At 39.3% G+C, this 27,564-nt stretch overlaps 1 protein-coding gene across 3 annotated transcripts in view; it reads left to right on the top strand.

The window, feature by feature from the left end:
• Positions 1 to 27,564, top strand: part of MLLT3 (MLLT3 super elongation complex subunit) — a 280,535-nt gene that overhangs the window by 202,633 nt on the left and 50,338 nt on the right. For all 3 annotated transcript variants that reach the window (XM_028107267.2, XM_028107268.2, XM_028107269.2), the window contains one exon: positions 3,894 to 4,595. In XM_028107267.2, the coding sequence (XP_027963068.1) occupies positions 3,894 to 4,595 (702 nt within the window). The remainder of the gene's footprint in view (positions 1 to 3,893; positions 4,596 to 27,564) is intronic.

The following is a 27,564-nucleotide window of genomic DNA, read 5'->3' as shown; positions in this document are numbered from 1 at the left end:
GAGCAGGAACACAAGCAGGGGGAGTGGGAGAGGGAGAAGCAGAATTCCTGCCGAGCAGGGAGCCCGTTGTGGGGCTCGATCCCAGGACCCTGGGACCCTGACCTGAGCTGAAGGCAGATGCTTAACGACTGAGCCACCCAGGTGCCCCCATTTTGTTATTTCTTAAATTTCTATTTATTTGGGGCGTTGTTACGGAATATGTTTTTCTTTTTACTTCTCAGTTGTCTTAATTTAAAGAGAGCTTTTTGGTAAAGGGGCAGGTGCGAGAATAGCTGGGTGGCTTGCTTTTATGAAGATTTGTTGAGTTGGTGAAAAGCTGACAGTGGGCATTAAATACCTTACGTGGGAGTAAAAAGTTATAAAATTTCTGGAGTTTTATACTTAACATCATATGTATGTAATTAAGATGAATTTAAACTTTCTGTGACACAAGAGTCTGTGTTGTATACCGCTGTGGACTTTGCATTAAGAATTCTAGTTTGTCCTACAAAAGGGTTTTAAAAATAAATCACGGAGGGCGCCTGGGTGGCTGTCATTAGCGTCTGCCTTTGGCTCAGGTCCTGATCGCAGGGTCCTGGGATCGAGCACCTCACCAGACTCCCTGCTCGCCCGGAAGCCTGCCTTTCCCTCTCCCACTCCCCCTGCTTGCGTTCCCTCTCTCACTGTCTCTCTCTCTGTCAAATAAATAAAATCTTAAAAAAAAAAAAATCATAGAAGGACCTCTGTAGAAGTTGTTTTTTTTGGTACTGAAATTTACTCTTTTTTAATGCTTAATATTAGGAAACATATTGGTAAGTAAAAATCTGTGTATTTTTAAAAGTCACATTTATAAAAATATGTGTAATACTCCATGAAGGTTGAATATTAAGCAGCAATGCTTGGGTGTTATAGAGCCATAATTAGAATACTGATTGCAAGTTACCAAAATTCAGTGAGTCAACAAACCAATAAAAAAAAAAAACTCAAGGATATTAGATTTCACATGTTCTTCCTTAATTTAGTTTGCCCATTATACTTTATTTTAATTATTCATAGTATTGCTTAACATGCCAGGAAATGTCTTGTAATAGAATTTATAAAATAATGTAGTTTCAGTAATATGAATACTATCTTTAGCATTCTGCTTTTAAATCTCAGATTGAGGTTTTTTTTTTTTCTCAGATTGAGATGTTTTGTAAGGAATCATCTAGTTTGGTGCATAAAAGCATGTCTTTGCATAGTAACTTTATCCATTTTAGAAGTTTGAAACCAAATGCTCACTTGAGAAAAATAAATGGAATAATTGGTATATGTCATTTTGTTTTTGTTGAGCAAATGAGAAAAAAAATTGTGAGAAGAAAAAAGTACATAATCCCACTAACATAGAACAGTAATTTTTCATTTTGAGTAGTACCTCCTTTTTTTTTTAAGTTTTTATTTAAATTCCAGTTAGTTAACATACAATGTAATATTAGTTTCAGGTGTAGAATTGAGTGATTCCTCACTTGCATACAACAAGTGGTGCTCATCACAACAAGTGTCCTCCTTAATCCCCATCACCTATCCCCCCCCCCCCCCCCCCCGCAACCATCTGTTTGTTCTCTGTAGTTAAGAGTCTTGTTGCTTGGTTTTCCTCTCCTCCCCCCCACCCCCCGCCCATGTTCATTTGTTTCTTAAATTCCATTTATAGGGGTGCCTGGGTGGCTCAGTTGGTTAAGCATCCAACTCTTGATCTCAGGTGAAATCATATAGTATCTGTCTTTCTCTGACTGACTTATTTCGGTTAGCATAATACTCTGTAGTCCCATCCATTTGGTGCAAATGACAAGGTTTCATTCTCTTTCATAACTGAATAATATTCAATTGTTTGTGTGTGTGTATATATATATATATACACACACAAACCACATCTTTATCCATTCATCAGTCGATGGACATTTGGGCTTTTTCTGTAATTTGACTATTATCAATAATGCTGCTGTAAACATCAAGGTGCATGTATCCCTTCAAATTAGTATTTTTGTATCCTTCGGGTAAATACCTAGTAGTGTAATTGCTGGATCGTAGAGTAGTTTTATTTTTAACTTCCTCAGGAACCTCCATACTGTTTTCCACAGTGGCTGCATCAGTTTGCATTCCCACCAGCAAAGCAAGAGAGTTCCTTTTACTCCATATCCTTGCTAACACTTATCATTTCTTGTGTTTTTGATTTTAGCCATTCTGACAGATGTGAGGTGATACCTCATAGTAGTTTTGATTTGTATTTCCTTGATGATGAGTGATGTTGAGCATCCTTTCATGTGTCTGTTGGCCATCTGTATGTCTGCTTATTCATGTTTTCTGCCCATTTTTTAACTGGATTATTTTTTTTTGTTGAGTTTTATAAGTTCTTTATATATTTTGTATACTAATCCTTTATCAGATATGTCATTTGCAAGTATCTTCTCCCATTCTGTAGGTTGCCTTTTAGTTTTGTTGGTTGTTAGCTTCACATTGAGTATTACTTTCTGATGCTTATTCATATATATGCTTTTTTGGCGGGGGGAGCATAGACCCTAAAAGTATTGTTCATTTTAGGGAAAAGCATAGCCCCTGCCCAGTATCTTTTCTGTATCGTGCTAGATATTGAAGGGATACAAGATTGGCTTACATAGCACTGATTTTAAGTGGGTGAGTTAGAGGTACAGCATAATAAGCAAACCGTGGAGATGTAATTTCTGGTTGAAAATTTGGACATTTATTTGTCATTGGTTCCATTAGGAGGTGGAAGTAAGCAAGAAAGAACTTTTCTTTCATAGTATTGGTATGGATTTTTGCATGTCAAGGATCTACTTCTGTTTCTTATTCTTACTATTAATGGTAGAGGTTCACAAATATGTTAAGTCTGGATTTAAATTTTGCTCCTAAATAGAAAGGTTCTGTGTAGGCTATATATTCTGAGGTACTTATATGAGTGAAAAAGTAGGTAACACATTTAGAATGGAATAGGCAGTGATGAACTCTTTCCTCATCATTGCACAACAGTAATTACTAAAGACTTTTCAGTCCATTTAATAACTATTAGGTAAAAATCTTTGTTCTGTTAATTTTTTTCCTTTGCTAGTAGATGGGAGACCTATTCCTTAGCTGTTGAAATTTGGATAGCAAAAAATAATTGCCTTTTATTTCAAATTGAGAATTATTTTCTTTTCTTGAGTCTTGTGATTCTTTATATTAAAAAGCCATTTAAAATATAATGTCATCCGGCCTGTGGATTAATATTAGCCAACTCTGTGACCCTTGTCTGTTTTTCTGTCTCCTTCTCAATCTTTGCTGTAGCTGAATGCTGCGCCCCAAGCATAATCTGTGCTTTGATCCCTCCTTGTTGTGCTTCACTCTAGTCCCTGGTCTCCAAGTACTTTCTCATTCTTCTCTTCATAGTAATTCCCTGTTGATCCTCGAGTATCTAGCTCAGGTTTGAATTCTCCATACACTTCTGAATTATTCTTGTCCCAGGCCCCCCACAGAATTAACGCCCCCCCCTTGTTTTTGTTGTCCTAGCACATTATCGGTGGCTCTTGGAACCCCCACAGCTCCCGGCTACGTCCTCATTACTGAGAGTCGGGGCCGTGTGTTACCCTTCTGTGTATCTGAGGACAGGCCCTCAGTGAACACCTGTTGAACTGAGACGGTTAGAGCACCACGCTCGTCGTGCTGGGGCAGACGGCTGGGCCCCCCTGAACTTCTGGACCATCGTGGCCCTCACCCAGCCCGTGCCCACCTGTTAGGCTGAGGCTCTGGCTGTGTCTTGCAGTGCATCTGCGAGCGGTCAAAGAGAGATCCTTCTCGTCGAGGTGGAGCATGCCGGGAAGCGGGCTTGCGCCTCCTGGTCGCTCCGCAGCTCTGAGTCACATCTTCTTGTCCCGTTTCTGCAGGACCCTAACAGGAGCATCCACACCAGCAGCAGCAGCTGCAGCAGCAGCAGCAGCAGCAGCAGCAGCAGTAGCAGCAGCAGCAGCAGCAGCAGCAGCAGCTGCAGCAGCAGCAGCAGCAGCTGTAGCAGCAGCTGCAGCAGCAGCACCAGTTTTTCAAAGCCTCACAAATTAATGAAGGAGCACAAGGAAAAACCTTCTAAAGACTCCAGAGAACATAAAAGTGCCTTCAAAGAACCTTCCAGGGATCACAACAAATCTTCCAAAGAATCCTCTAAGAAACCCAAAGAAAACAAACCACTGAAAGAAGAGAAGATCGTTCCGAAGATGGCCTTCAAGGAACCGAAACCCATGTCAAAAGAGCCCAAACCAGACAGTAACTTACTCACCGTCACCAGTGGGCAGCAAGACAAGAAGGCTCCTAGTAAAAGGCCCCCCGCTTCAGATTCCGAAGAACTCTCAGCCAAAAAAAGGAAGAAGAGTAGCTCAGAGGCTTTATTTAAGAGTTTCTCCAGCGCGCCCCCACTGATCCTCACGTGTTCTGCCGACAAAAAACAGGCGAAAGATAAGTCTCACGTCAAGATGGGAAAGGTCAAAATTGAAAGCGAGACCTCCGAGAAGAAGAAGTCAACTTTACCGCCGTTTGATGATATCGTGGATCCCAACGATTCCGACGCAGAGGAGAACATGTCCTCCAAATCTGACGTGAGTAGCCTTGTGGGTTTCCCTCCTCTCCCTTGTTAGTCTTCAGAGTCTCTTTCGCGTGGCTGCAGGATAAGGAGCCAGGGAAGAAAATGACAGCTGAGCCATGAAGTGGTAGCATGGAAGTGCCTAGAAGTGAATTTCCTTAACTCATGGAAGGAAGGAAATAAGATCATTAAAGAATCTGCACACACTTGGGCAGCGACTTAAATTCTTAAAGGAAAGATACATTCCGTAATAGAATAATGGGCCATTTGAATAGCAGCAGCAGAATTGAGATGCGCATTAGAGCTTAGTTTACTATGCTTTTCGGTGATTGCTGATTTAGGAAACTGAGAAGAAGGCAATAGAACTTGAATATATGAGAAAATAAATTTGAAGGAGAAAGTTAGAAAATATTGGGGTGCGGCTCTAATGTTGATCGTTTTGGTTGGTGCAGGGAAATAATTTGTTTACAAAGATGGAAAGCTGGTAATGTGTTTTTTTTTTTAAGCAGTTTTTTTTTAATTGATGTCACAATGTACTGAATATCTATTTAAAATGAATAATTCAGTAGATTTTTGAGTTATATGTGTGCTTGTGAAATCAGGTGGTGGTATTTTGAAAATGAAACGTTTGATTTTGTTTTCCTTGGCTAGCCATTGATTTGGGAGGGGGCAGGGAGTGTGATCTTCATTATGTTTTTGCTGATGGGTAGGATTATCTTTTGTGGATGCCTAAAAGACCATCTGACCCTCTAACGTCCCTCAGAAATGTTATCTGATGTTGGAGATTTAAACCAATAATTACAGATTTCTCAGAGATGAAAGGGATTTTCACGTTATCTATTCTAATTTCCCACCAGTGTAAGAAATCTTAACACTTCTAGTGACAGAACTGTTAGTCATTTGAAAGGTATTCCATTCCATTTCTGGAGAATGAACATTACTTACTATGAACTCACGTTCGCTTTGTTACAAACTTTTGCCACCTTCAGTTGCTTATTAGTTACGATCAGACCAAATAATCTCCTTACTTTGGCTTGTCAGTATTTCTAAACAATGATCAAGGCAGATGTCTGGCTAAAACTGGCTGGCAGTTTGAGAATATTTCTCTTTCCGTCTCATACACACGTTCCTAATTCAAATGCTGGCAGAGGTGGGGGGACTGTGCAGCAGAATCTCTTCTGAAATTGCACTCAGTAGAAGGGAAGCCAGGGCTGGGACATGGTGTCAGCACTGATCCCCAATTGTTGAGGGATTACTTCCTTCCCTACTACCCTCTATAGCTAATCTTGAAAATTTTTTTTAAGATTTTATTTTTACTTATTTTCGTGAGAGTGTGAGCAGGCAGAGGGTGGGGAAGCAGAGGCGGAGGGAGTGAGAATCTGAAGCCGACTCCATGCTCAGTGCGGAGCCCAGCGTGAGGCTGCATCCTACAACCTTGAGATACAACCTGAGCCGAAACCGAAAGTCAGTCACCTAACTGACTGAGCCACCCAGGCATCCCTAATCTTGAATTTTTAATACAAGATTGATTATTTATTTATTTATTTAGAGCCACTCGTGGGGGGAGGGGCAGAGGGAGAAGCAGGCTCCTCCCCCAGCAGGGAGCCCTACGTGGGCTCGATACCAGGACCTGGAGATCATGACCTGAGCCAAAGGCAGATGCCCTACCAACTGAGTCACCCAGGCGCCCCCCGATCTTGAAATTTTAATAGAAAACCAGATTGGGAGTAGAGTAGCATATAAAATACAAGATATTGGCGTAATTTGTCCTAGTGTTTGGCAATGTTTTAGAGTGATAGTTTATTGAATGAAGGTGAGAACTAATGGGTTTGCTCCAGTGTATCTCAAGCATCTATTTTTCCTCCTGTGCTTTTTACTTAGCTCTTCTTAATACAAAACTTGTTCTTAATGCAGATGTTATTTGGAAATTTTTTCTGTATGTTTGTTTGACTTTTATTTCAAATCACCCTAAAATGTTCATTGAGCCTCTTGGGGTGTGATTAGTCTATCAAGATTGTGGGTTTAGCAACTTTGTCTTTACGTATTCTGACATGTTGTGATTCTTGTAGAGCAGAGGTTTTCAAATTGTGGCTTGTGATTCACTGGTGAGCCATGAAACCAATTTAGCATGTCATCAGCAGTATTAAAAAAAATCAGAATATGTTATAATTAGTATGGGTAGGTAATGGTTTGTAAAAATTTTATTTCATAGGATGTGTGTATTCCTTATAGTAGGTCGTGATCAGATTCTGAAAGGCATCGTTCTTGAATGTTTGCTAATTTATGAGATCAAATGACATTCGTAAAGCAAAGCTCTTTCTACATGAAATTATCACAAATAACATTCTTTTTAGATAACTCTGTATATTCTTGTTTTTGTCTCTTGCTCCCTCCCTTTTATGAATGATTTATAAGATAGGGCTTTTCATAAACTTCATGTTCAACTTAGTATATTTATCCAAAGCAATATCTTAAAAAATCTTTTGGAGTGAAGAATTAGAATTGTAATTCCTTACAATAGGTAGCAAGTTTTCAAAAACAATTCATGACATATCAGAGCCACACATCTGGTGATTGTTACTTTTTAAAATGGGTTCTGCACATCATTACGAGAAAGCCTCTAAAGACTTTTAGGCATTATTTGGGTATAAAACCCAACAAATGTACTTCCTTTATCATTTTTCTGGTGGTAGTGCTTTTATTGTTGCTGTTGTTGGTTTAATTCTCTGTGTGTAAGTGGTGGAGACAAAGAGAATTGACAAAGTGGTTCCAGGTAAGCCAGGGCCCAGAACACCTTTCTGTGAGCGAAGGAGATAAAAGGGGGCTGAAATTCCTTTTATCCAATAGTAGAAATCACCTTTGTTTGGCTTTCTTCCCACTTGGTGTCCCTCCTGTGGGCAAGACAGAAGGAGTGAGAGGCCACTGTAATGGAGAGCAGCGAGAAGCCCAAATCCTCCCTTGGCCAGTAATGGATTTGTTAGCTTGGGACAGGCCCAGTTTCAGGGGGCACTGTTCACAGTGTCCTGGTGGTGAGTGTGTCTGCATCTGAGTAAGTGTGATAAGATGACCTGATCTCGCTAACGTCCTTTCCAGCTTTGTTATTTGAATATGAGCCAGACTCGTGTTCATTTATGGCAGATGGGGTAGTGGGGTAATTTTAGACACAATGGGCAGAGATCATGGACTTTGAAACAGAAGAAAGAGACAAAAAAAGAAATTGGAAGAGTGTGAAGAATTAGGAAGGGCTAGGGAGAAAAGATTATTGACCTGGTAAGCCTGTGAAGTACACATCTTACCTCAGTACACGTTAGTTATAATTAAAAGGAAGAACTTTTTAAAGAAGCTGTTCCATAATTAAGGTAGATTCAAGTTTTATATAAGAATAAAATCAGTGTTATTATGATGGATTAGGAAGCTCAGATTGCTGAATCAAATGGTTCTTTTGGGTTAAGATTTTTATATACTTTGCATAGAAAAGTAGAAGTACATCCATGCCTACATGTTTTTTGAAGGATTGTTTATTTGTTAAGTGCTTAGGCAGGCAGGTAGGTAGTCAAGTAGTCGAGTAATTAAGGAGTTTGTATTGTGATGTTAGGCTATGTTTGGAAGCCCAGCTTTTCTGGTGATCTTGGGCAAACGTTTTTAACCTTCTGTATTTCTTAGTTAATTCTTTTGTAAGATGGAGATCATAATAGTGTTTACTATGTAGGATTATTGTAAAAATGGTCAGTCTGGGGAAAGTACATAGCACATTAACCAAAAAATATTAGTTAACTATGATTATGTATGATGTGGCTTCTGGAAATCTTTATGACCTATAGCTTTAGAAGAGATTTTTGGCTCTTCAAAAATACCGTAGAATTCTAATGTCCTTTTTCAGGGGTGTGGGCTATATGTTTTTACGGGGACAAAGTACTTGGCATCTATGTCCTATTGCTCTGAATTTTGTCTTGAGGTATATGGCCTTGATATTGATATGCATTTGTTGCATGGTAACTGGAAAAATACAGGATGAAGAGTCTAAGTTTTAAATCAGAAATTAAGCCAAAGTTTCCCAGGATCTTTTAGCTTTTAAGTTAAAATAGATAAAGGACAAGAACATAGCTAGCACTGCATTTGGGAGGCACTTGGTTGTTTTTTTTATTGCTGTTCCTCTTAAAAGAAGACATTCTAAGAAATGAGTTACCTTTGGGTTATTATTAATGTTACACAGAATCATTTTTAAATACATCTTGCAATCCCTGAAGTGTTTTTTCTAAAGAAATTCAATATTATCACATGAAAGTACATCAGTGATTTTCCCCCCCCCCCTACAGAATTCAAGAGTTACAAGGCGGGTGGATAGGGAGGCGGAAGGACTGGTTTATAGTGGGTGAGCATTTAGCAAATACAGAAATCATAAGAGCATGTTTTTGCTATGTCTGTAAATGTTAGCATGAAGAATATTTTACCTTCAAGGACCTAGGTAATTCCCGTTAGAGTAAAGCTGTTCTTGGTTTAGGAAATTATCATTTTGTGGTCATGATGGTCATTTATGGAAAGTGACCTTACTAGTGCAGCTGGAAGGGTGAGAATCTGTATCAGAGTCAAGTAAAAGTTTATAATTGGAGTTTGTATTAACTTGTTTAAACTTTAATTGACAATTAAAAAGAACCCAAAATACCTATTGCCCTTCCTGTAATTTCCTAGGTTTTGTTTTTCATATAATTCAGCTTCTGAAGAGAAGTCTGTGGAGTTGATCTTATTTTGTGATATGAGGGAGTTTGGTCTTCATAACAGAGAATGAGGGGAAAAAGAGTAAAATAAAATTGGAATAACTATTTATAATCAGATTTGGCTATGGTAGCAATTACCTTATCATTGTCTTTGCTTTTTGCTTTGCTTTATAGAGATTTAATTGTAATTTAAAAGCGCTGTCGTTAAAAGTTTTAGTTGTCTTTCCTTGAAAATGGGCAGATTGCATTTGATAAAATGTTACAGACTTCAACCTGCAGTGTGAGGAATGAGATTGTAATCCTGTCTTTCCATACTTTGGTTAACCAGTGTTTTCTTGGATAAAATCTTCCTGAGGGAAAAAGTTGAAATCTCATCAGATGGTAGCATTTTACCAAGGGCGGGTGGTGGTTCAGCTGCAGGATAAAGACTGCAAACCACCTTAGCCGAAGTTCTTTGAAAAAGAAAAAAAGAAGGAAAAAGAAACTTCCCTTCTTTTGTTGTGCCTCATTTCCTCCCACCCCACCCTGTTCCTTGCCCTGCTTAAACTGTCTGGAGTTGGCAGTAAACGTCCCGGTGTTGAAGCACTGGCCTTAGGTTTTTATGTGATGGAAGGTTGTGGCAGTCAGAGAAGAAGGTCTTTATTGTGTTTTCAAAGTGGCTTTTTTAATGACTTGTAATTCCAGCAAATGCAAGGGCTGTAAAATCTGTAAGTATGGTGAGCGAGCAGCTGGAGAGGCCATTCATTAAAGGGCTGCCCTGCCTGGCTGGGGGGTGGCGGTGGGGTGGGGAGGTGCTTCATTCTGGACTCCTGTTCTCTGCATTTTATAACGGAGGTAAACATACCTGAAGGGTTGCATTTCTTCCTCGGGTAGATTCAGCTCATTGTGGAACATTCATTAAAATTAACCTGGCCTTGTTTTCAAATGCTTTTGCATTTGTTTTCTGTGTAAGATGTGATGGGTAGAAGGGAGGGGATGGTCCAGCCAATCGACTGTTCATTTATTAAGCCACTTGACTAACTTAGTCCAAAACAGGATTTGGAGCAGTTTTTAAAAGGGAGATTTTTACTTTAAGACAGAGTTAGGGGGCTTCCGCTCTTTCTTGTTTGGGTACCATACTCAGCCTCAATTGTTTCTTAGTTGTTTTTTTTTTTTTTTTTTAAAGATTTTATTTTTCAACAGAGAGAGAGAGAGAGACAGCGAGAGAGGGAACCACAAGCAGGGGGAGTGGGAGAGGGAGAAGCAGACTCCCCACTGAGCAGGGCGCCTGATGTGGGACTTGATCCCAGAAACCTGGGATCATGACCTGAGCCGAAGGCAGACACTTAACGACTGAGCCACCCAGGGGCCCTGTTTCTTAGTTTTTAAATTAAAGAATTCCCTAGAAGCCTTTCGGTAGCTGAGGGCCATGGACAGACAGGAGGTTCTATCATTGCACAGTTGGTTACCACCAATAATTGCCAAAAGTCCATATTTTTACTTACTTGTATTGAATTGAATTTCTCAATAAATTCCATGAGCTTCCTTTAAGAGAGCTGCATCACCTATTCATTGCACTACTGTTTCTTACTCTAGGGCCCATGATCTTTACCTAATTGTCTCATCTGTCATCTTTAGACACAAAATCAAAGATGTGATTCAACATGATCTTTGCATGGCCAGCCTTACCATACCACAGGGAGACCGTATGGTTGTAGTTAAACATGTAGTTAAACAGTGCTTTCTATGTGCAGTCACCAGTCTAAGCACTTGACTTGTTTTAACTCACTTAACTCTCAACTTTATGAAATAGGTACTATTATCCCCATTTTATAGATGGGGAAACTGAGGCTCAAAGGTTAAGAGACTTGCCTAAAGTTGCCAGCTGGTGGATCCAGAATTTGATCCCACTTGGTAGAGAGTTCACTCAACAGGAATTTTGGAATGAAGCAAATCTGATTTTCCCATGAATTCATATTACATTTGCAGAGTTGGGCTTTCATGAAATTGGCCTCACACTGTGAAAGCCTTTGATGTCATAGTCTTGTTCCATTTATGAGTCATGTTTGTTTGACCTACCTATTGATTTGGGCTTTTACCAACAGCCTTCAGGAAGTGACAGGTTGTCCTTAGAGCTGGGGTAGACACCCATAGCCTGAAGTGAGGGAGGAGCTTTGAAGTGTCCAAGAATCTCTGACCTCTCACACAGGCTTGCTGCAAGGACGACCGACTCATGGCTCTGGATTTCACATTATTACATCATCAGCGCTGTTTTCCTGCTCCCAGAATTTTCTCACTTGCTTTTGCAAGTAATTTATGTTTAACAGAGCTGAGCTGCAATATCAGGCTTTCCCAGAAGGTGCCACCAAATAACAAATGGTGTCCTATAGTTTGAAGATCACTTCTTTTTTTTTTTTGAATCTTCTAACTATATTTTGTAATTTCATGTTATACTGTCTGTAAGTTCTTCAAAATGTAGGCTGCACTTTCTGTGAATCGGGGGCAAGATAATGCAAATGGCGTAGGTCAGAGAGTGGTTTTCTTTTGGTGTCTAGGTAATTATTTAATCAAGTTTGAGAAATTGTTATCAGTACGTAACAATTTGTAGACTGTAAACTTCCAAGGCAGTGTCAAGGTCCACAAAGAAAAATCACCCCTAAGAGGCTACTTTAGGTCACAAAAGGTGACTGCACAGTGAGATGTTCCCAGATAACGTCGAAGAGCCTTCTGTTAGGAGAAAATGGAAAAGTATTTACTGACGTATTTGGGGACAACAAACTTTGCCTTTGAATCCTGTGGGGGCGCTGGGATAAGGAGAAATACTCAGAATTGGTGACACAGAGAAAAGGAAATTTTCTTGCCTTTCTTGGTCATGAGAGAAAATGTATGGGATCCTCAGATGTGATGTGATGTGATGTTACATATTTATTTAACCATTTTTTGGTTCAAGTATAAATAACATATAGTGTTATGTTAGTTTCAAGTGTACAATATAACGATCAACAATTCTGTACATTAGCACTTATCATGATAAGTGTACTCTTAATCCTCTTCACCTGTTTCACCCATCCCCCGTCCATCTCCCCTCTGAAAACCACCAGTTTGTTCTGTATTTATGAGTCTGCTTTTTTATGTTTCTCTTTTTCTCTTTGTTTCTTAAGTTCCACATATGAGTGAAATCATATGATATTTGTCTTTCTCTGACTTATTTCGCTTAGCATTATATCCTCTGGATCCATCCATGTTGTTGCAAATGGCAAGATGTCATTCTTGTTTTAGGACTGTGTAGTATTCCATTGTGGTAGAAGATGTGGTTTATATCACATCTTCTACAATCACTCATCTGTGGATGGACATTTGGGCTGCTCCATATCTTGGCTATAGTAAATAATGCTGCAATAAACATAGGGGTACATTTGAGGTACCACCATACTGTTTTGCACAGTGGCTGTGCCAATTTGCATTCCCACCAACAGTACATGAGGGTTCCTTTTTCTCCACGTCCTCATCAACACTTGTTTCTTGTGTTTTTGATTTTAGCCATTCTGACAGGTATGAGGCAATATTGCATCATGGTTTTGATTTTCATTTCCCTGATGTTAGTCTGCTTGCCATCTGGATATCCTCTTTGGAGAAATGTCTGTTCAGGTCCTGTATTCATTTTTTAATTGGATTATTTGATTCTTCTTGGTGTTGAGTTATATAAGTTCTTTACATATGTTAGATATTAACCCCTTATCAGATATATCATTTGCAAATATCTTTTCCCATTCAGTAGGTTGCCTTTTTGTTTTGTTGATAGTTTACTTTCCTGTGCAAAAGCTTTTTATTTTGGTTTAGTCCCAATAGTTTAATTTTGCTTTTGTTTCCTTTGCCAGAAGAGACATATCTAGAAAATTGTTTCTACAGCGAATGTCAAAGAAATTACTGCCTATGTTTTCTTCTAGGAACTTTAGGGTTTCAGTTCTCGGATTTAGGTCCTTAATTTATTTTGAGTTTATTTTTGTGTATGATGTAAGGAAATGGTCCAGTTTCTTTAGTTTCTTTTTCTTTGTTTTTTGGGGGGTTTTTTTGTCTGTAGCTGTCCAGTTTTCCCAACACCATTTGTTGAAGAGACTTTTTCCCATTGTATATTCTTGTCTCCTTTGTCATAGATTAATTGACCATAAAAATGTTTGGGTTTATTTCTGGACTCTATTCTGTTCCATTGATCTATTTCTGTGTTAGTACCATACTGTTCTGAATACTACAGCTTTGTAGTATATCTTGAAAGTTAGGATTGTGACACCTACACTTTTTTCATTGTTTTCAAGATTATTTTGGCTATTTGGGGTCTTTTATAGTTCCATACAAATTTTAGTGTTATTTGTTCTAGTTCTGTGAAAAATGCTGTTGGTATTGTGATACAGTTTGCATTGACTCTGTAGATTGCTTTGGTTAGTATGGATGTTGTAATGATAGTGGTTCTTCCAATCAGTGAGCATGAAAGATGTTATTTTAAATAAATAAAGTAAGTAAGGAAAGTAAGGTGCCCTGGGTTGGGACCTCAGTGTTTAGAATTATGGTACTTTTTTTTTTTTTTTAAGTTCTTGACATCTGCTTTATTTTGTGGCTCTTTATTTATTTATTTACATATGATAAACTGCTATATCACTTTGAGTACCTACAAACATTTCCTTCTAAACAAGTTTAAATTTTTAAAGGTATTTTTTTGATTACCTTAGTGATATTTAGTAACATTCGAAAATATTTATGTGGTAGATACTCCTGTATATAAACACTGTGTTGGATAGTACAGATGGTACAAAAGTAGAATTTAGGCTGAGCTTGGAAGAAAGAAAAGCATGAATAAGAGGGGATGAGGGGTGGAGTAGGCAGGACAAGTCGTTCTTGATCAGAGGAAACAATTTGAAAAAAAAAAAGGAACTGATGGCAAACGTAGCTTATTCTGTGTTGTCCTTACTGAGAATGAAGAGAGATCTTATAAGTGAATCCTGCCACGAATTTATCAAACTGGTTTATCAGGAATGAAGGAAGCCTTATCAAACTCTATTCTTGCGGGGAGTGTGCTGGACATTGTCACTCAATACCCTCTTTTTTTTTTAAGATTTTATTTATTTATTTATATCACAGAGAGAGAGAGAGAACAAATAGAGGAGCAAAGGGAGAGGGACAAGCAGACTCCATGCTGAGCACAGAGCCTGACACGGACTCGATCCCAGGACCCTGAGATCATGACCCAAGCCAATATCAAAAGTCAGACGCTTAACCAACTGAGCCACCCAGGCGCCCCTTGATACCCCTTTTTAATCCATGTAGTGTGTGTCATAGCTTTTGTTCTCCTATAGATGTAGATGTGGCCGAGTTAGAATTTGAAGCCAGTTTTCACTAATGCCAAGCCCCATGCTTTTTTGTCCCATATCATCAGTTAAACCTTATTGAGAGAGAAATCACATCAAGTGAAAACCACTGTGGCACTGATAAAACCTGTTCCAGAAAAAAATCTAGTTGGGAAGATTAACTAGGTAATGGTGCCACAGTTCATTGAAAGGGGTGGAGTAAGAAATAAGATGCAGCCACAATACTTGGATACTTGGCTATGAATAATGGGGAGCAAGAGGACCTGGCTGGGATTTCCAAAATGATGATCAGCTCATGCTTCCTCTGCATCCCTACATTTTCTAAGAAACAGAATTGCAGAAAGTACTGAAAAGCTGTGCTTCCTTGGAGTCTATCCCAAGTGTACCATCTTATTAGATTGTATCATATACTTCACACTTGGGACAAGACATGGCCAGTGTTACTGTGAGAGGTCCCATTTACTTTATTGCATCATCTAAGGGTTGTACTCATGAAGGACCTGAAGAAGGAAGGTAGGTTCAGAGTTCTACAAGATAGTGGCGTAGGAAGATCCTGAACTCGCTACTTCCCATGGACACAGCAAATCTACAGCTACATATGGATGGACCATTTCCCTCTGAAAAAGATCTGAAAACTAGATGAAGTGCTTCTCTAGAAAAAGAGATAAAATAACCACATCAAGACAGGTAGGAGAGGCAAAGACTCAGTCTCACCAAAAAGTGAGACTCAGTGCTTCTCCTGGAGGAGCAAGGGGTTGGTGCTCCCCACATCAGGTGCCCGACCCTTGGGATCTATACTGGAAAGAAAAGTGCCCAAAATGTCTGGCTTAGGAAACCAACGGGGCTGACATCCAAGAGACCCAAAGTGCTGGAGGAAACTGAGATTCCTCTTTGAAAGGGCTGGCATGTGGTCTTACTCACTCTGAGGTGCAGCAAAAAAGAGCAGTGTGAAAAGTGCCTAAATAGGAAGGAGACTCAGTTGCTAATCTAAAAGTATCTGCTCGAGGGGCAGGGGACAGTCAAAACTCTCCCTGGTAATGGAGGCAGTAGGGGACACTATTTTCGCACTCTCAAACTACCCTGCTAGCACAGGTAAGTGAGCTCTGTTTTGGCACCCTTCCCACTGCCTTGCTAAGACAGGTGGGGGTGAGCAATTGCAGCTCTATCCTGCTGCCTTGCTGAAGCTAGACAGCGCAGTTGTAGTACTCCCCCACTCCCTGGCTGGGGCAGGCAAGCATGAGTGGTTATGGTATTCTTCCACTTGTAGCCCAAAGCCAGGGGCACTCTCCCACTATATTCCTGGTCTACAGATATTTACAGTCAAGACCTTTTGCTGCTGCCTTTCTGAAGCTGGTGAGTGTGCCCCACCTCCAGCTGCCTACATAAAACCAGTGAGCACATGCAATCCACACAGGGGATGCCCCTTGATCACCTGGCTCTGGTGACCAAGGGGGCGGATAGTCCTGAGCTCCACAAGAATGTAATAATCAGACAGTTCTTGGCAGACTACAACAACCCCCCGGGCACTGCACAGACAGCAGACTTAAACACAACCCCAGTCTTCCTATGAGAAAGGCCTCTTGACTTAGAATGGAGCTTCAGCCTAAGAGGGAGGCTTCAGGTTTTCCATACATCTAGGTGCTTCCAGGGAATGTAAGCAGGGAGACACTGTTCTTTTAAACCCCCTTGGCCTCACTACAGCTCAACATGGCCTCCCAGAAAGGAGCTCATACATTTGTCTAGAGCCCTGGTTTTTGCAGCTGTCACCTATGGGACACCTCCAGATATTCTGGTCTGGAAGCCAGGAGGGTTTAAAATTGCAGCCCACATATTTGCATATTTTAAAAGCTCCTCCCTGAGGGTTCTGTCTCCCAGTCAGCCTGAAACTAGGTGCTAAATGAGATTCCTCTCCTTGGAACAGTGATAGATCTTGCACACCCTCAACAATGGGGACACATCAAGAATAAATCAGGCAGTTTGGAAAATCACAAAGGTTTGAGAGACAACCAAGAGCTAGGGCAATGTTCATTGAGAAGGTTTATCACCTACACAAGGCCACACCTTCAAGACTGAGAGAGGTAGCTGTTCAGCCCAATAACAGAAAGAAACACAGAGCATCCAGCAAAATGAGGAAAGAGAAATATGTTCCAAATCAAAGAATAAAATAAACCTCAGAAAAAGACCTTAATGATACAGAGATAAGTCATGTATCTGATAAAGAATTCAAAGTAAGGGTCACAGAGATGCCCACTGAACTCAGAAGAATGGATGAACCCAGTGAAAACTTAGATAAAAAGAGAAAGTATATGAGAAAGTAGCAAACAGGGGCACCTGGGTGGCTCAGATGGTGGCATCTGACTCAGTTTCAGCTCAGGTCACGATCTCAGGGTCATGAGATTGAGAGCCCTTGGCTGCATACTCCATGCTTAAGATTCTCTCTCTCTCCCCACCCCGCCCTCCAAAAAAGTAACAAACCAAAGCCAAAGAGCTGAAGAATACAGTAACTGAATTGGACTATCCACGATCAGTGAGCTGGGAGACAAAACAATGAAATTAACTTCTCAGAGCAACAAAAAGGAAAAATATTTTTTATTTTTTTTATTGTTTAAGATTTTATTTATTTATTTGTCAGAGAGAGCACAGCAGGCAGTGGGAGATAAGGAGCCCGATGTGGGACTGGATCCCAGGACCCTGGGATTATGAACTGAACCCAAGGCAGACGCTTAACCGACTGAGCCACCCAGGTGTCCTGGAAAAAGGTTTTTAAAAAAATGATGATAACTTAAGAGACCTATGGGACATCAAGTGGAATAACATTTGCTTTATAGAGGTCCCAGAAAGAGACAAGAGAGAGAACAGGGCAGAAAACTTACTTGAGGAAATAATGATTGAAAACTTTCCTGACCTAGGGAAAGGAAGAGATATTCAGGTTCAGGAATTCCAGGGAGTTCCAAGTAAGATGAACCAAAAGAGAACCACATCAAGACATTATAATCAAACTGTCAAAAGTTAAAGATAAAAAGGGAATCTTAAAAGCACCAAGAGAAAAACAAATTGTTACATGCAAGGGAAACTCCAGGAGGCTCTCAGCAGATTTCTCAGCAGAAACTTTGCAGGCCAGAAGGGAGTGGTGTAATATATTCAAAGTGATGAATGGAATGGAAAAAACCTCCAACCAAGAGTACCCTACTTAGGTTATTTTTCAGAATTGAAAGAGAGAGAGAGTGTTCCAGAGGAGCTAAATGAGTTTATCACTACTAAGTTGGCTTTTACAAGAAATGTTAAAGGGACTTCTTCAAGCTGAAAAGAAACTAATAACAAGAAAACATATGAAAGTAAAAAGTCTCATTTGAAAAGGTAAATATGTAGTAAAGGTCGTGGAATAATCACTTACAAAGCTAGTATGAAAGTAGTAAAATTAACTAAAACTATAATAGTTAGATAACGGATGCATAAAAAGATGTAATATGTGACCTCAAAAAACAAAACATGGGGGGCTGCCTGGGTGGCTCAGTTGGTTAAGCGACTGCCTTCGGCTCAGGTCATGATCTCAGGGTCCTGGGATCAAACCCCGCATCGGGCTCCCTGCTCGGCAGGAAGCCTGCTTCTCCCTCTCCCACTCCCCCTGCTTGTGTTCCCTCTCTCGCTGTCTCTCTCTCTGTCAAATAAATAAAAAAATCTAAAAAAAAAAAACAAAAACAAAAACACGGTTGGGGGAGTAAAAATATAGAGTTTTGGGAATGTGTTCAAATTTAAGTTGTTATCAACTTAAAATAGATACTTACATGCATAGGATGACATACGAGAACATCACGGTAACCACAAAGCAAACACTTAAACTAAATACATAAAAGAAAATAAGGAATCTAAACATATCCCTAAAGAAAATCATGAAATCACAAGGAAAGAGAAAGAGAAGAAACAGGTAGTACAAAAACAACTCTATAAAAGACAGTTAACCAAAATGGCAATAAGTACATACCTATCAATAATTACTTTAAAATTAAATGGACTAAATGCTCCAATGAAAAGCCACTGAGTGGCTGTATAGATTTAAAGAAAAAGAAATCTATATACTGCCTAGAACTAGAGTTTGACTTCAACAATAAGGACACATAACAGACTGAAAGTGAAAGAATGGGAAAAGATCTTCCATGTAGTTTGAAATGAAAAGAAAGCTCTTATAGCTATACTCATATCAGGTAAAATACACTTTAAAACAAAGACTGTAATAGAAAACAAAGAGGGGAACTACATAGTAATGAAGGGGTTATTCCAACAAGAAGATACAGCATTTATATATGTACCCAGCATTGGAGCATCAAAATACATAAAGCAAATGTTAACATAACTAAAAGGAGAAAATGACAGGAATACAATAATGGTATGAGACTTTAATACCCCACTTACATATCAATGGATATATCATCCAAATAGAAAATCAATATGGAAACACCAGCCTTAAACAACACATTAGACTATATGGACTTACTAGATGTATACAGAACATTCTGTCTAAAAGCAGCAGAATACACATTCTTCTCAAGTGTGCATGGAACATTCTCCAGAATAGATCATATGTTAGGCCACAAAACAGGTCTCAATAAATTCAAGGAGATTGAGATCAAATCAATTACAGGAAGAAAAAAGAGAAACCACAAATACATTGAAATTAAACAACCTGTTACTGAACAGCTACTGGGTCATAAAAGAAATGAAAGGAGAAACAAACACATACCCAAAGGCAAATGAAAACAGAAATATATATGAAAATCGGGGGTGGGGGTGCATGGGTGCCTCAGTCGGTTAAGTGCCCGACTTTCAGTTTTGGCTGGGGTCATGGTCTCAGGGTCATGGGATCAAGCCCTGTGTCAGGCTCCGTGCTCAGTGGGGAGTCTGCTTCAGGATTCTCTCTGTCCCTCTGCCCCCCCCAATAATAAATAAATTTTAAAAAAATCTGTGGGATGTGGCAGAAGTGGTTCTAAGAGAGAAGTTTACAGTAATACAGGCCTGCCTCAAGAAACAAGAGAAATAACAAACAATTTAACTTTATGCCTGAAGGAGCTAGAAAAAGCAGAGCAAATGATGTCAAAAATTAGTAGAAGGAAGGAAATAATAAAGACCAGAGCAGAAATAAATGAAATAGAGACTAAAAAAGACAACAGAAAAGATCAATGAAACTAAGAGCTGGTTCTTGGACAAAATGAACAAACCTTCAGCAAGATTCACCACCACCATCCCCCCAGAAAGGGGGAGGGTCAAATAAAATAAAAAATGAAAGAAGTTAAAACGGGATATCACAGAAAAAGAGGATCATGAGACTACTATGAACAATTATACACCAACAAATTGGACAACTTAGAAAAAATGGATAAATTCCTAGAAACTTATAATCTTCCAAAACTGGGTTATGAAGAAAAAGAAATCTTAATAGACCAATTGCTAGTAAGGAGATTGATGAATCAGTAATCAAAAACTTACCAACAAACAAAAGTCCTGGACCAGATGGCTTCACTGCTAATTCTATCAAACATTCAAAGAAGATTTAGTACCTATCCTTCTCAAACTCTTCCAAAAAATAGAAGAGGAAGACTTCTTGTTTTAGAAGGCCAGCATTATCATAATACCAAAACCAGACAAAGACACTACAGAGGAAGAAAATTAAAGGCCAGTATACCTGATGAACAAAGATGCAAAAATCCTCAACAGTTATTTTTTTTTTTAAGATTTTATTTATTTATTTGACAGAAACATAGCGAGAGCAGGAACACAAGCAAGGGGAGTGGGAGAGGGAGAAGCAGGCTTCCCGCGGAACAGGGAGCCCGACGCAGGGCTCGATCCCAGGACCCCGGAATCATGACCTGAGCCGAAGGCAGACGCCCAACGACTGAGCCACCCAGGCGCCCCTCAACAGTTATTAATGCAAACTGAATTCAGTCATATATTAAAAGGTTGAGACACCATGATCACATGGGATATATTCCAGGGATGCAGGAATGATTAAACATCTGAAAATCAATCAATGTGATACATCACATTAACATAATGAGAGATAAAATCATGTGATCGTCTCAATAAATACAGAAAAAGCATTTGATAAATTTCCAACATCCATCTGTGAAAAAAAACTCTCAATAAAGGTATAGAGGAAATGTACTTCAACGTAATAAAGACCATATATGACCAACCCATAGTCAATACCATACTCAGTGGTGAAAAGCCAAAAGCTTTTCCACTAAGTTCAGGAACAAGACAAGGATGCCTGCTCTTTCTGCTTTTATTCACCATGGTATTGGAAGTTCTAGCCACAGCAATTAGGCAAGAAAAAGAAATGAGGCATCTAAATTGGAAAGGAAGAAGTAAAACCATCACTATTTGTAGATGATATATATGGAAAACTCTAACAACACCAAAAAAACTTTTGGAACTAATAAATGAATTTGGTAAATTTGCAGGATACAAAATTAATGAACAGAAATCTGCATTTTACTACATTAATAAACTATTAGAGAAATTAAGAACACAATCCATTTACAATTGCACTAAAAAAAAATACCTAGGAATAAATTTAACCTAGGAGATGAAAGACCTGTACTCTGAAAACTACAAGATACTGATTAAAGAAATTGAAGAAGAGGGGTGTCTGGGTGGCTCAGTCGGTTAAGTGGCTGCCTTCAACCCAGGTCATGATCCCAGGGTCCTGGGATCGAGCCCTTCATTGGGCTCCTTGCTCAGCAGGAGCCTGCTTCTCCCTCTACCTCTGCTTGTCATTCCCCCTGTTTGTTCTCTCTCTCTCTCTCTCTCTTTCTGTGTGTGTCAAATAAATAAATAAAATCTTAAAAATAAAGAAATTGAAGATAAAAAATAAGTAGAAGGATATTCCATGTTTATATGCTGGAAGAATTAATATTGTTAAAATGTCCATAATACCAAAAGCAATCTACAGATTCAGTGCAATCCCTATCCAAATTCAAATGGCATTTTTCACAGAACTAGAACAAATAATTTTAAAACTTAAATGGAATCACAAAATATCCAAAACTTGAGAAAGAATAAAACTGGAGGTATCATGCTCCCTGTTCTCAAACTATACTACACAGTTATAATAATCCAACAGTATGGTATTGGCATAAAAACAGACACATGGTAATAGAACAAAATAGAGAGCTCAGAAATAAACCCACAGATATATAATCAAACAGTTTATGACAAAGGAGGCAAGAATACACAAGAGGGAAAGGACATTCTCTTCAAAAAAATGGTGGTGGGAAAACTGGACAACTGCATGCAGAAGAATGAACCTGGATCACTGCCTTAAACCATATACAAAAATTAACTCCAAATGGACTGGTGGACTTGAATGTGAGACCTGAAACCATAAAACTCCTAGAAGAAAATATATACATCAAGCTCCTTAACAGCAGTCTTAACCATGTTTTTTGGATCTGACTCCAAAGGTAAGAGAAACAAAAGCAAAATAAACTATTGAAACTACATCAAACTAAAGCTTCTGTACAGTCAAGGAAGCCATCAACAAAATGAAAAAGCATCCTACTGATTGGAAGAAAATATTTATAGAAATCATATATCTGATAAAAGTTTTATCAAAAATATAGTAAGAACTACAACTCAATTAAAAAATCCAATCAAAAATGGGCAAAGGATCTATAAATATTTTTACAAAGAAGGTCCACAGATGGTCAACAGGCACAAAAAAGATGCTCAACTCACTAATCAACAGGGAAATGCAAATCAAACCTGCAACGAGATATCACCTTACACCTGTCAGAATGGCTATTATTAAAGAGACAAGAAATAACAAGTGTTGGTGAGGATGTGGGGAAAATGGGAAACCTTGTGCATTGTTGGTGGGAATGCAAAATGGTGCAGCCACTATGGAAAACAGTATGGAGGTTCCTCGGAAATCAAAACTAGAATTACCATATGATCCAGTAATTCCACCACTCATGGGTATTTATATGAAGAAAAGGAAAACACTAATTTGAAAAGATACATGTACCCATATGGTCATTGCAGCATTAATTATAATAGTCAAGATATGGAAACAACTTACATGTCCATTGATGGACGAATGAATGTGGTATAGATATCTACAATGGAATACCATTCAGCCATAAAAAAGAATGAAACGTCATTTGTGATAAAATGGGTGGACCTAGAGAGTATTATGCTAAGTGAAATAAATCAGAGGAAGACAAATACCAAATGATTTCACTTATATGTAGAATCTAAAAAACAAAACAGGCAAAACAAAAGAAAGCCCAGACTTATGGATACAGAGAAAAATTTGGTGGTTGCAAGAGGGGAGGAGCTATGGCAGTGGGAGGGTGACATGTATAAAGGAGATCAAGAAGTGCAAGCTTCCAGTTATAAAAAAGTCATGGGGCTATAGTGTACAGCATGGACAATATATATAGTCAATAACGTTGTGATAAATTTGTATGATGACAGATGGTAACTAGACTTACTATGGTGATCATTTTACAATGTATACAAATGTTGATTTACTATGTTACACACCTGAAACTGATAGAATATGGTATGCCAGTTTTACCTTAATTTAAAAGAAGAGGGAAGGTAAACTCTTTTTTTCTTGGAACATAGCCATATCTGACTATTTCTTACCTTCCTGGTCCTGACCGGGGGGTGGGGTGGGGGCGCGTAGTTGAGGAACCATGGTCCAACAGCAGACCCTTGGATTCAAAAGACTAGACCAGTTAAGCTGGAACTATACAATGTCGATTTTAATGATAATGAGATTTTCGATGCAAACTGCCACTCAGTTATCAGTTGAAGCAAAAATATTAATTATGTCCTAGACAAAGACTTAACCTTTTTTGTTTGGTAACTGATGAATTGTGTTCCGTGAAGACCTGGTGTTGGTAAATGTTCTCATAAAAATGGGAGATGCAAAGCCACAGTCTAGGAAGTTAGTGATTTATAATCTATGGTCATAGTTGTTGTTGTTTAATTCCTGCATGTGTTTCTAAAATGTCATCTCCAGGGGCTCTTGGGTCTCAGTCGGATAAGCATCTGACTTTTGATTTTGGCTCCAGGCATGATCTCAGGGTGGTAAGGTTGAGCCCTGCCTTGGGCTTTGTGATCAGTGAGGAGTCTACTTAAGATTCTCTCCCTCTTCCTCTGCCTCTCCCCCAGCTCAGGCTTGCGTGTGCACATGCGTTCTCTCTCTCTCTCTCTCTCTCTCAAATAAATAAATAAATCTTGGGATGCCTGGGTGGCTCAGTTGGTTAAGCATCTGCCTTTGGCTCAGGTCATGATCTCAGGGTCCTGGGATCGAGTCCCGTGTGGGGCTCCTTGCTCATGGGGGAGCCTGCTTCTCCCTCAGCTTGCCACTCTCCTTGCTTATGTTCTCTCTCTTTCTGACAAATAAATAAATAAAATCTTAAAAAAAAAGTTTAAAAATAATCTTAAAAAAATAAATTAAAAAAAAAGTCACTTCCAGTGACATCTCCAATGGCCTAACCTTAGATTATTTTAGGAATCCAAGCATAGTCTTGCTGAAAGTCCACCCTAGTTTAAAATGCTTAGTATCTGACAAATTCTAATCAAGGTGACCTGACACATTTTCAGTGTTAAAAAGTACTCACTGTGTTTTCAAGCTTCCTCCCCTCCCTTATTATTTTCCAGGGATTTTTTAATTAAAGGTTAACATCACACTTCTTGCTGATCTTGTGATGGGTTGTTTCAAAGTGCTGGGTTATCTGATGATCTTGGACCCAAGTCATGCTTTTACGCTTGCTTACCAAGCCTGCTTTCATTGTCCAGCAGCTTTCAGACTTCCAACAAGTCCCTTCCCCCTTGTAAAGATAAGTCACGCACATTCTTCCTTGTTTTGTATAAGAAAACCATTGAGTCTCACAGTTTATTCCCAAAAACAAAGGTTTGAAGGAAGGAGGTGGTGTGTCCTGTGCTTCCCATCTCTTTATCCCCGTCATATTAATAGTTCTTTTGTCTCTCCTTTCTTTAGAAAACGCACTCTGGCTTAACATGCCCTCTGAAAGGTTTAAGGCCAAATTTAGAAACCATGAACAACTGTCTTTAAGACAGGATTTATTTCATGATTTAAAAACATCGTAGGAATTTTATTTTATTTCTTTTAAAAATTTTATTTATTTATTTGACAGGGAGATAGAGGGCACAAGTGGGCAGAGTGGCAGGCAGAGGGAGAGGGAGAAGCAGACTCCCTGCGGAGCAGGGAGCCTGATGCGGGGCTCGATCCCAGGACCCTGAGATCATGACCTGAGCCAAAGGCAGATGTTTAACCAACTGAGCCACCCAGGTGCCCCCATCATAGGAATTTTAAAGCAGAAAGAGACTTGAGAAATTTCCTTTAAGAACTTCGATTTTGCAGAGGAGAACTTGAAGCCAAGTTTCAAAACTTGCCCAAGACCATAGAGCTCTCATTGCTGGGGGGGGGGGGCCCTAACAGACAGGTCCCTAATTGGCATGCCATTATCACTTCCAATTCAAACAGTTTATAACCCCTCACATGTCCCTCGCTTCCTGTCCCAAACTATCCTCCACTTGATATCACCAAGTGGTTCCTAATGGGTTGTTTATGCTCATCAGGCGTATGGTTGGTGTCAGCTCTTGGCCCTGCATTTAAATCTGTGCCCTTCTGTTGAATGAATGAACCTCACATTTCATATCCCCAGCAGAATCCCACCTGAAATACCTGATGTCATATCTCAGTGAGGATATTGTTGAAGTCTCAGTGTATGTTAGATTAATTGGTGGATAAATCTGATAGACCTTGTGCCCTGGTCATCCTGGATTATCTCCAGGAAATTAAAAACCAGCATAATCATGGCTTGCTGTATTTCAGGGGGGAAAATATCATTAGGCTAAACAGAAAATGACTCATTTAAGTATCTGGCAAATCAAAGGTCTTACTATTGTTTAATAATAAAAAATGGAAAGAGCATTCAAAACCTTATTACATTTGTGCTCAGTTCTTCATTTTTTATCAATGAAGCCTTTCCTTGGACAAGCTACTAGTATTCTTACAGATGAAACCTGAATCCTACTGCCACCTGCTTTCCAGTATCTTCAGTATCTGCCTCTGTGTCCTGTATTGCTGCCCTTAATCTCGCTACAAGTGTACTTATGGAGAACTTCCCTCCTACCAAACAGCCAGCCTCACACCTGTGCTCACCTGCCTCCAACTTTCTGATTAACCTCGATGCTCTTCAGACTGTAGGCCCTTCATTTCCTTCCCTTCATTGGCAGATATCTCAAAAGCTCCCATTCTCCAACCCATTGCGGTCTGGCTTGTGCTTTTGTAACCTCTTAGAAGTACCCCTGGAAAGGTCACTAATGTCTTCCAGATTCTTCTGTAGAAACTGTCTGGTAAGTATTGGGTTTGATCTTTCTGGCACCTTTGACTTGCTTTTCTGTTCTGTTCCTTGGCCCTGTTATACCCACCCTGATCTTCCTAAACATTCTCGGAGTTCCCTTTGCCACCTGATCTTCCTCTACCACCCTGAAGTTTGCCACGGCCAGTCTCCTTTTCTGCTATAAATCTTTCTGTGCACAGTCATCTCTTACCAATGTACATTTTATATTTTCTTCTTCTGCCTCCCAGCTGTTCTCAGAAAGCTACCAGTTTGAAACATCTGACCAACAGATACTTGAGGCGTTTTCTGAACTTATATATATTTCAGATGCTGCTTGTTGTTTATTCCATATCTATCCTACTTTTAATCTTACTAACAAAATTTTGATTTTGTTGGGGTGGTAGTAATGGTCAGAACATTTCCCCCAACCTTCCTTGGAGATAGATATGATCATATGACCAAGTCTGGCTAATGAGATTTACATAGAAGTTATTAGGTGGGAGTTACAGGAAAAGATCTTGAAAAGGAGCTGACTCAGCTGGCATGTACCATTTTGTCCTTTTCCCTTCTTCTACTTCTTGCCTGGAAATTGGATGTGATGGCTTGTATTCTAGCAGCCATATTGTGAAAAGCATATCCTAAGGATAAAGGAGCACAAACTACAAGAAAATACTGGATTTTTGATGACATCATGAAGCTGCCATATTGATTGTCTATCACAGTGGATTTCTCATTCAGTGAAAGTTTAGTTCATTTTTCAGATGTCTGTTATTTAACAGCTGAGTATATTTAGTCAATTCCACCTATTATCCCCAAACACCTGTGTCTCCTAATTAAATTTATATGTACTGCATCTATTTATTAACCCAAGTTAGAAATATCAGCTATTACTGAATATATTTTTTCAACAAACAGTTACTGAGTGCTTCTCATGTATTGTTGGCCCCTAGAAATAAAACAATGAATAAGACAGGCACAGAGCTTACCTTCTACTGAGATATCTAATTTTAGGTAATGATTGGCACTATGAAAATTATTTTTTTTCCCTTCAATCTCATTTCAGTAGGTTATAATGCCTTGTCAGGTTTGCTCTTAAAAGGTCTGTGAGTCTGTCCCTTCTCCTGCTGCTACTCCTCAGCTTCTCACCACCCAACTTGACTGAGGTTGGAGACTTTGGGTTAATCTTCCTGTTTTCTCTCTTTCCGTTCGTAGGCCCTTCTCTGCATAATGATCTGAAACACAGACAAATTCTGGAAGGAAATATGCAAAAGGATGTAAAATAACTAAAGTCATGGTCTTTTTAAAAATATTATCTTTAATATTGCTGTTTTCATACAGCATTTCATTGTTTTCAAAACACTAGATCTCATATGGGCTAAATACCAAATTCTCTTTAGCATTGCCTTTTTCCAGCTTTTGTAATGTATTTTTGTAAGATTTTATTTATTTATTTGGGAGAGTGAGAGAGAACAAGCCAGGGGAAGGAACAGAGGGAGAGGGAGAAGCAGGCTCCATGCTGAGCAGGGAGCCTGATGTGGGGCTCGATCCCAGGA

The sequence above is a fragment of the Eumetopias jubatus genome, unplaced genomic scaffold (assembly GCF_037043125.1).
Source record: "Eumetopias jubatus isolate StellerSeaLion01/CBP00866 unplaced genomic scaffold, mEumJub1_p1.0 scaffold_15, whole genome shotgun sequence".
Lineage (NCBI taxonomy): Eukaryota > Metazoa > Chordata > Mammalia > Carnivora > Otariidae > Eumetopias > Eumetopias jubatus.
Note: the sequence above shows the minus strand (reverse complement) of the source record. Positions and strands in the feature narration are given on the sequence as shown.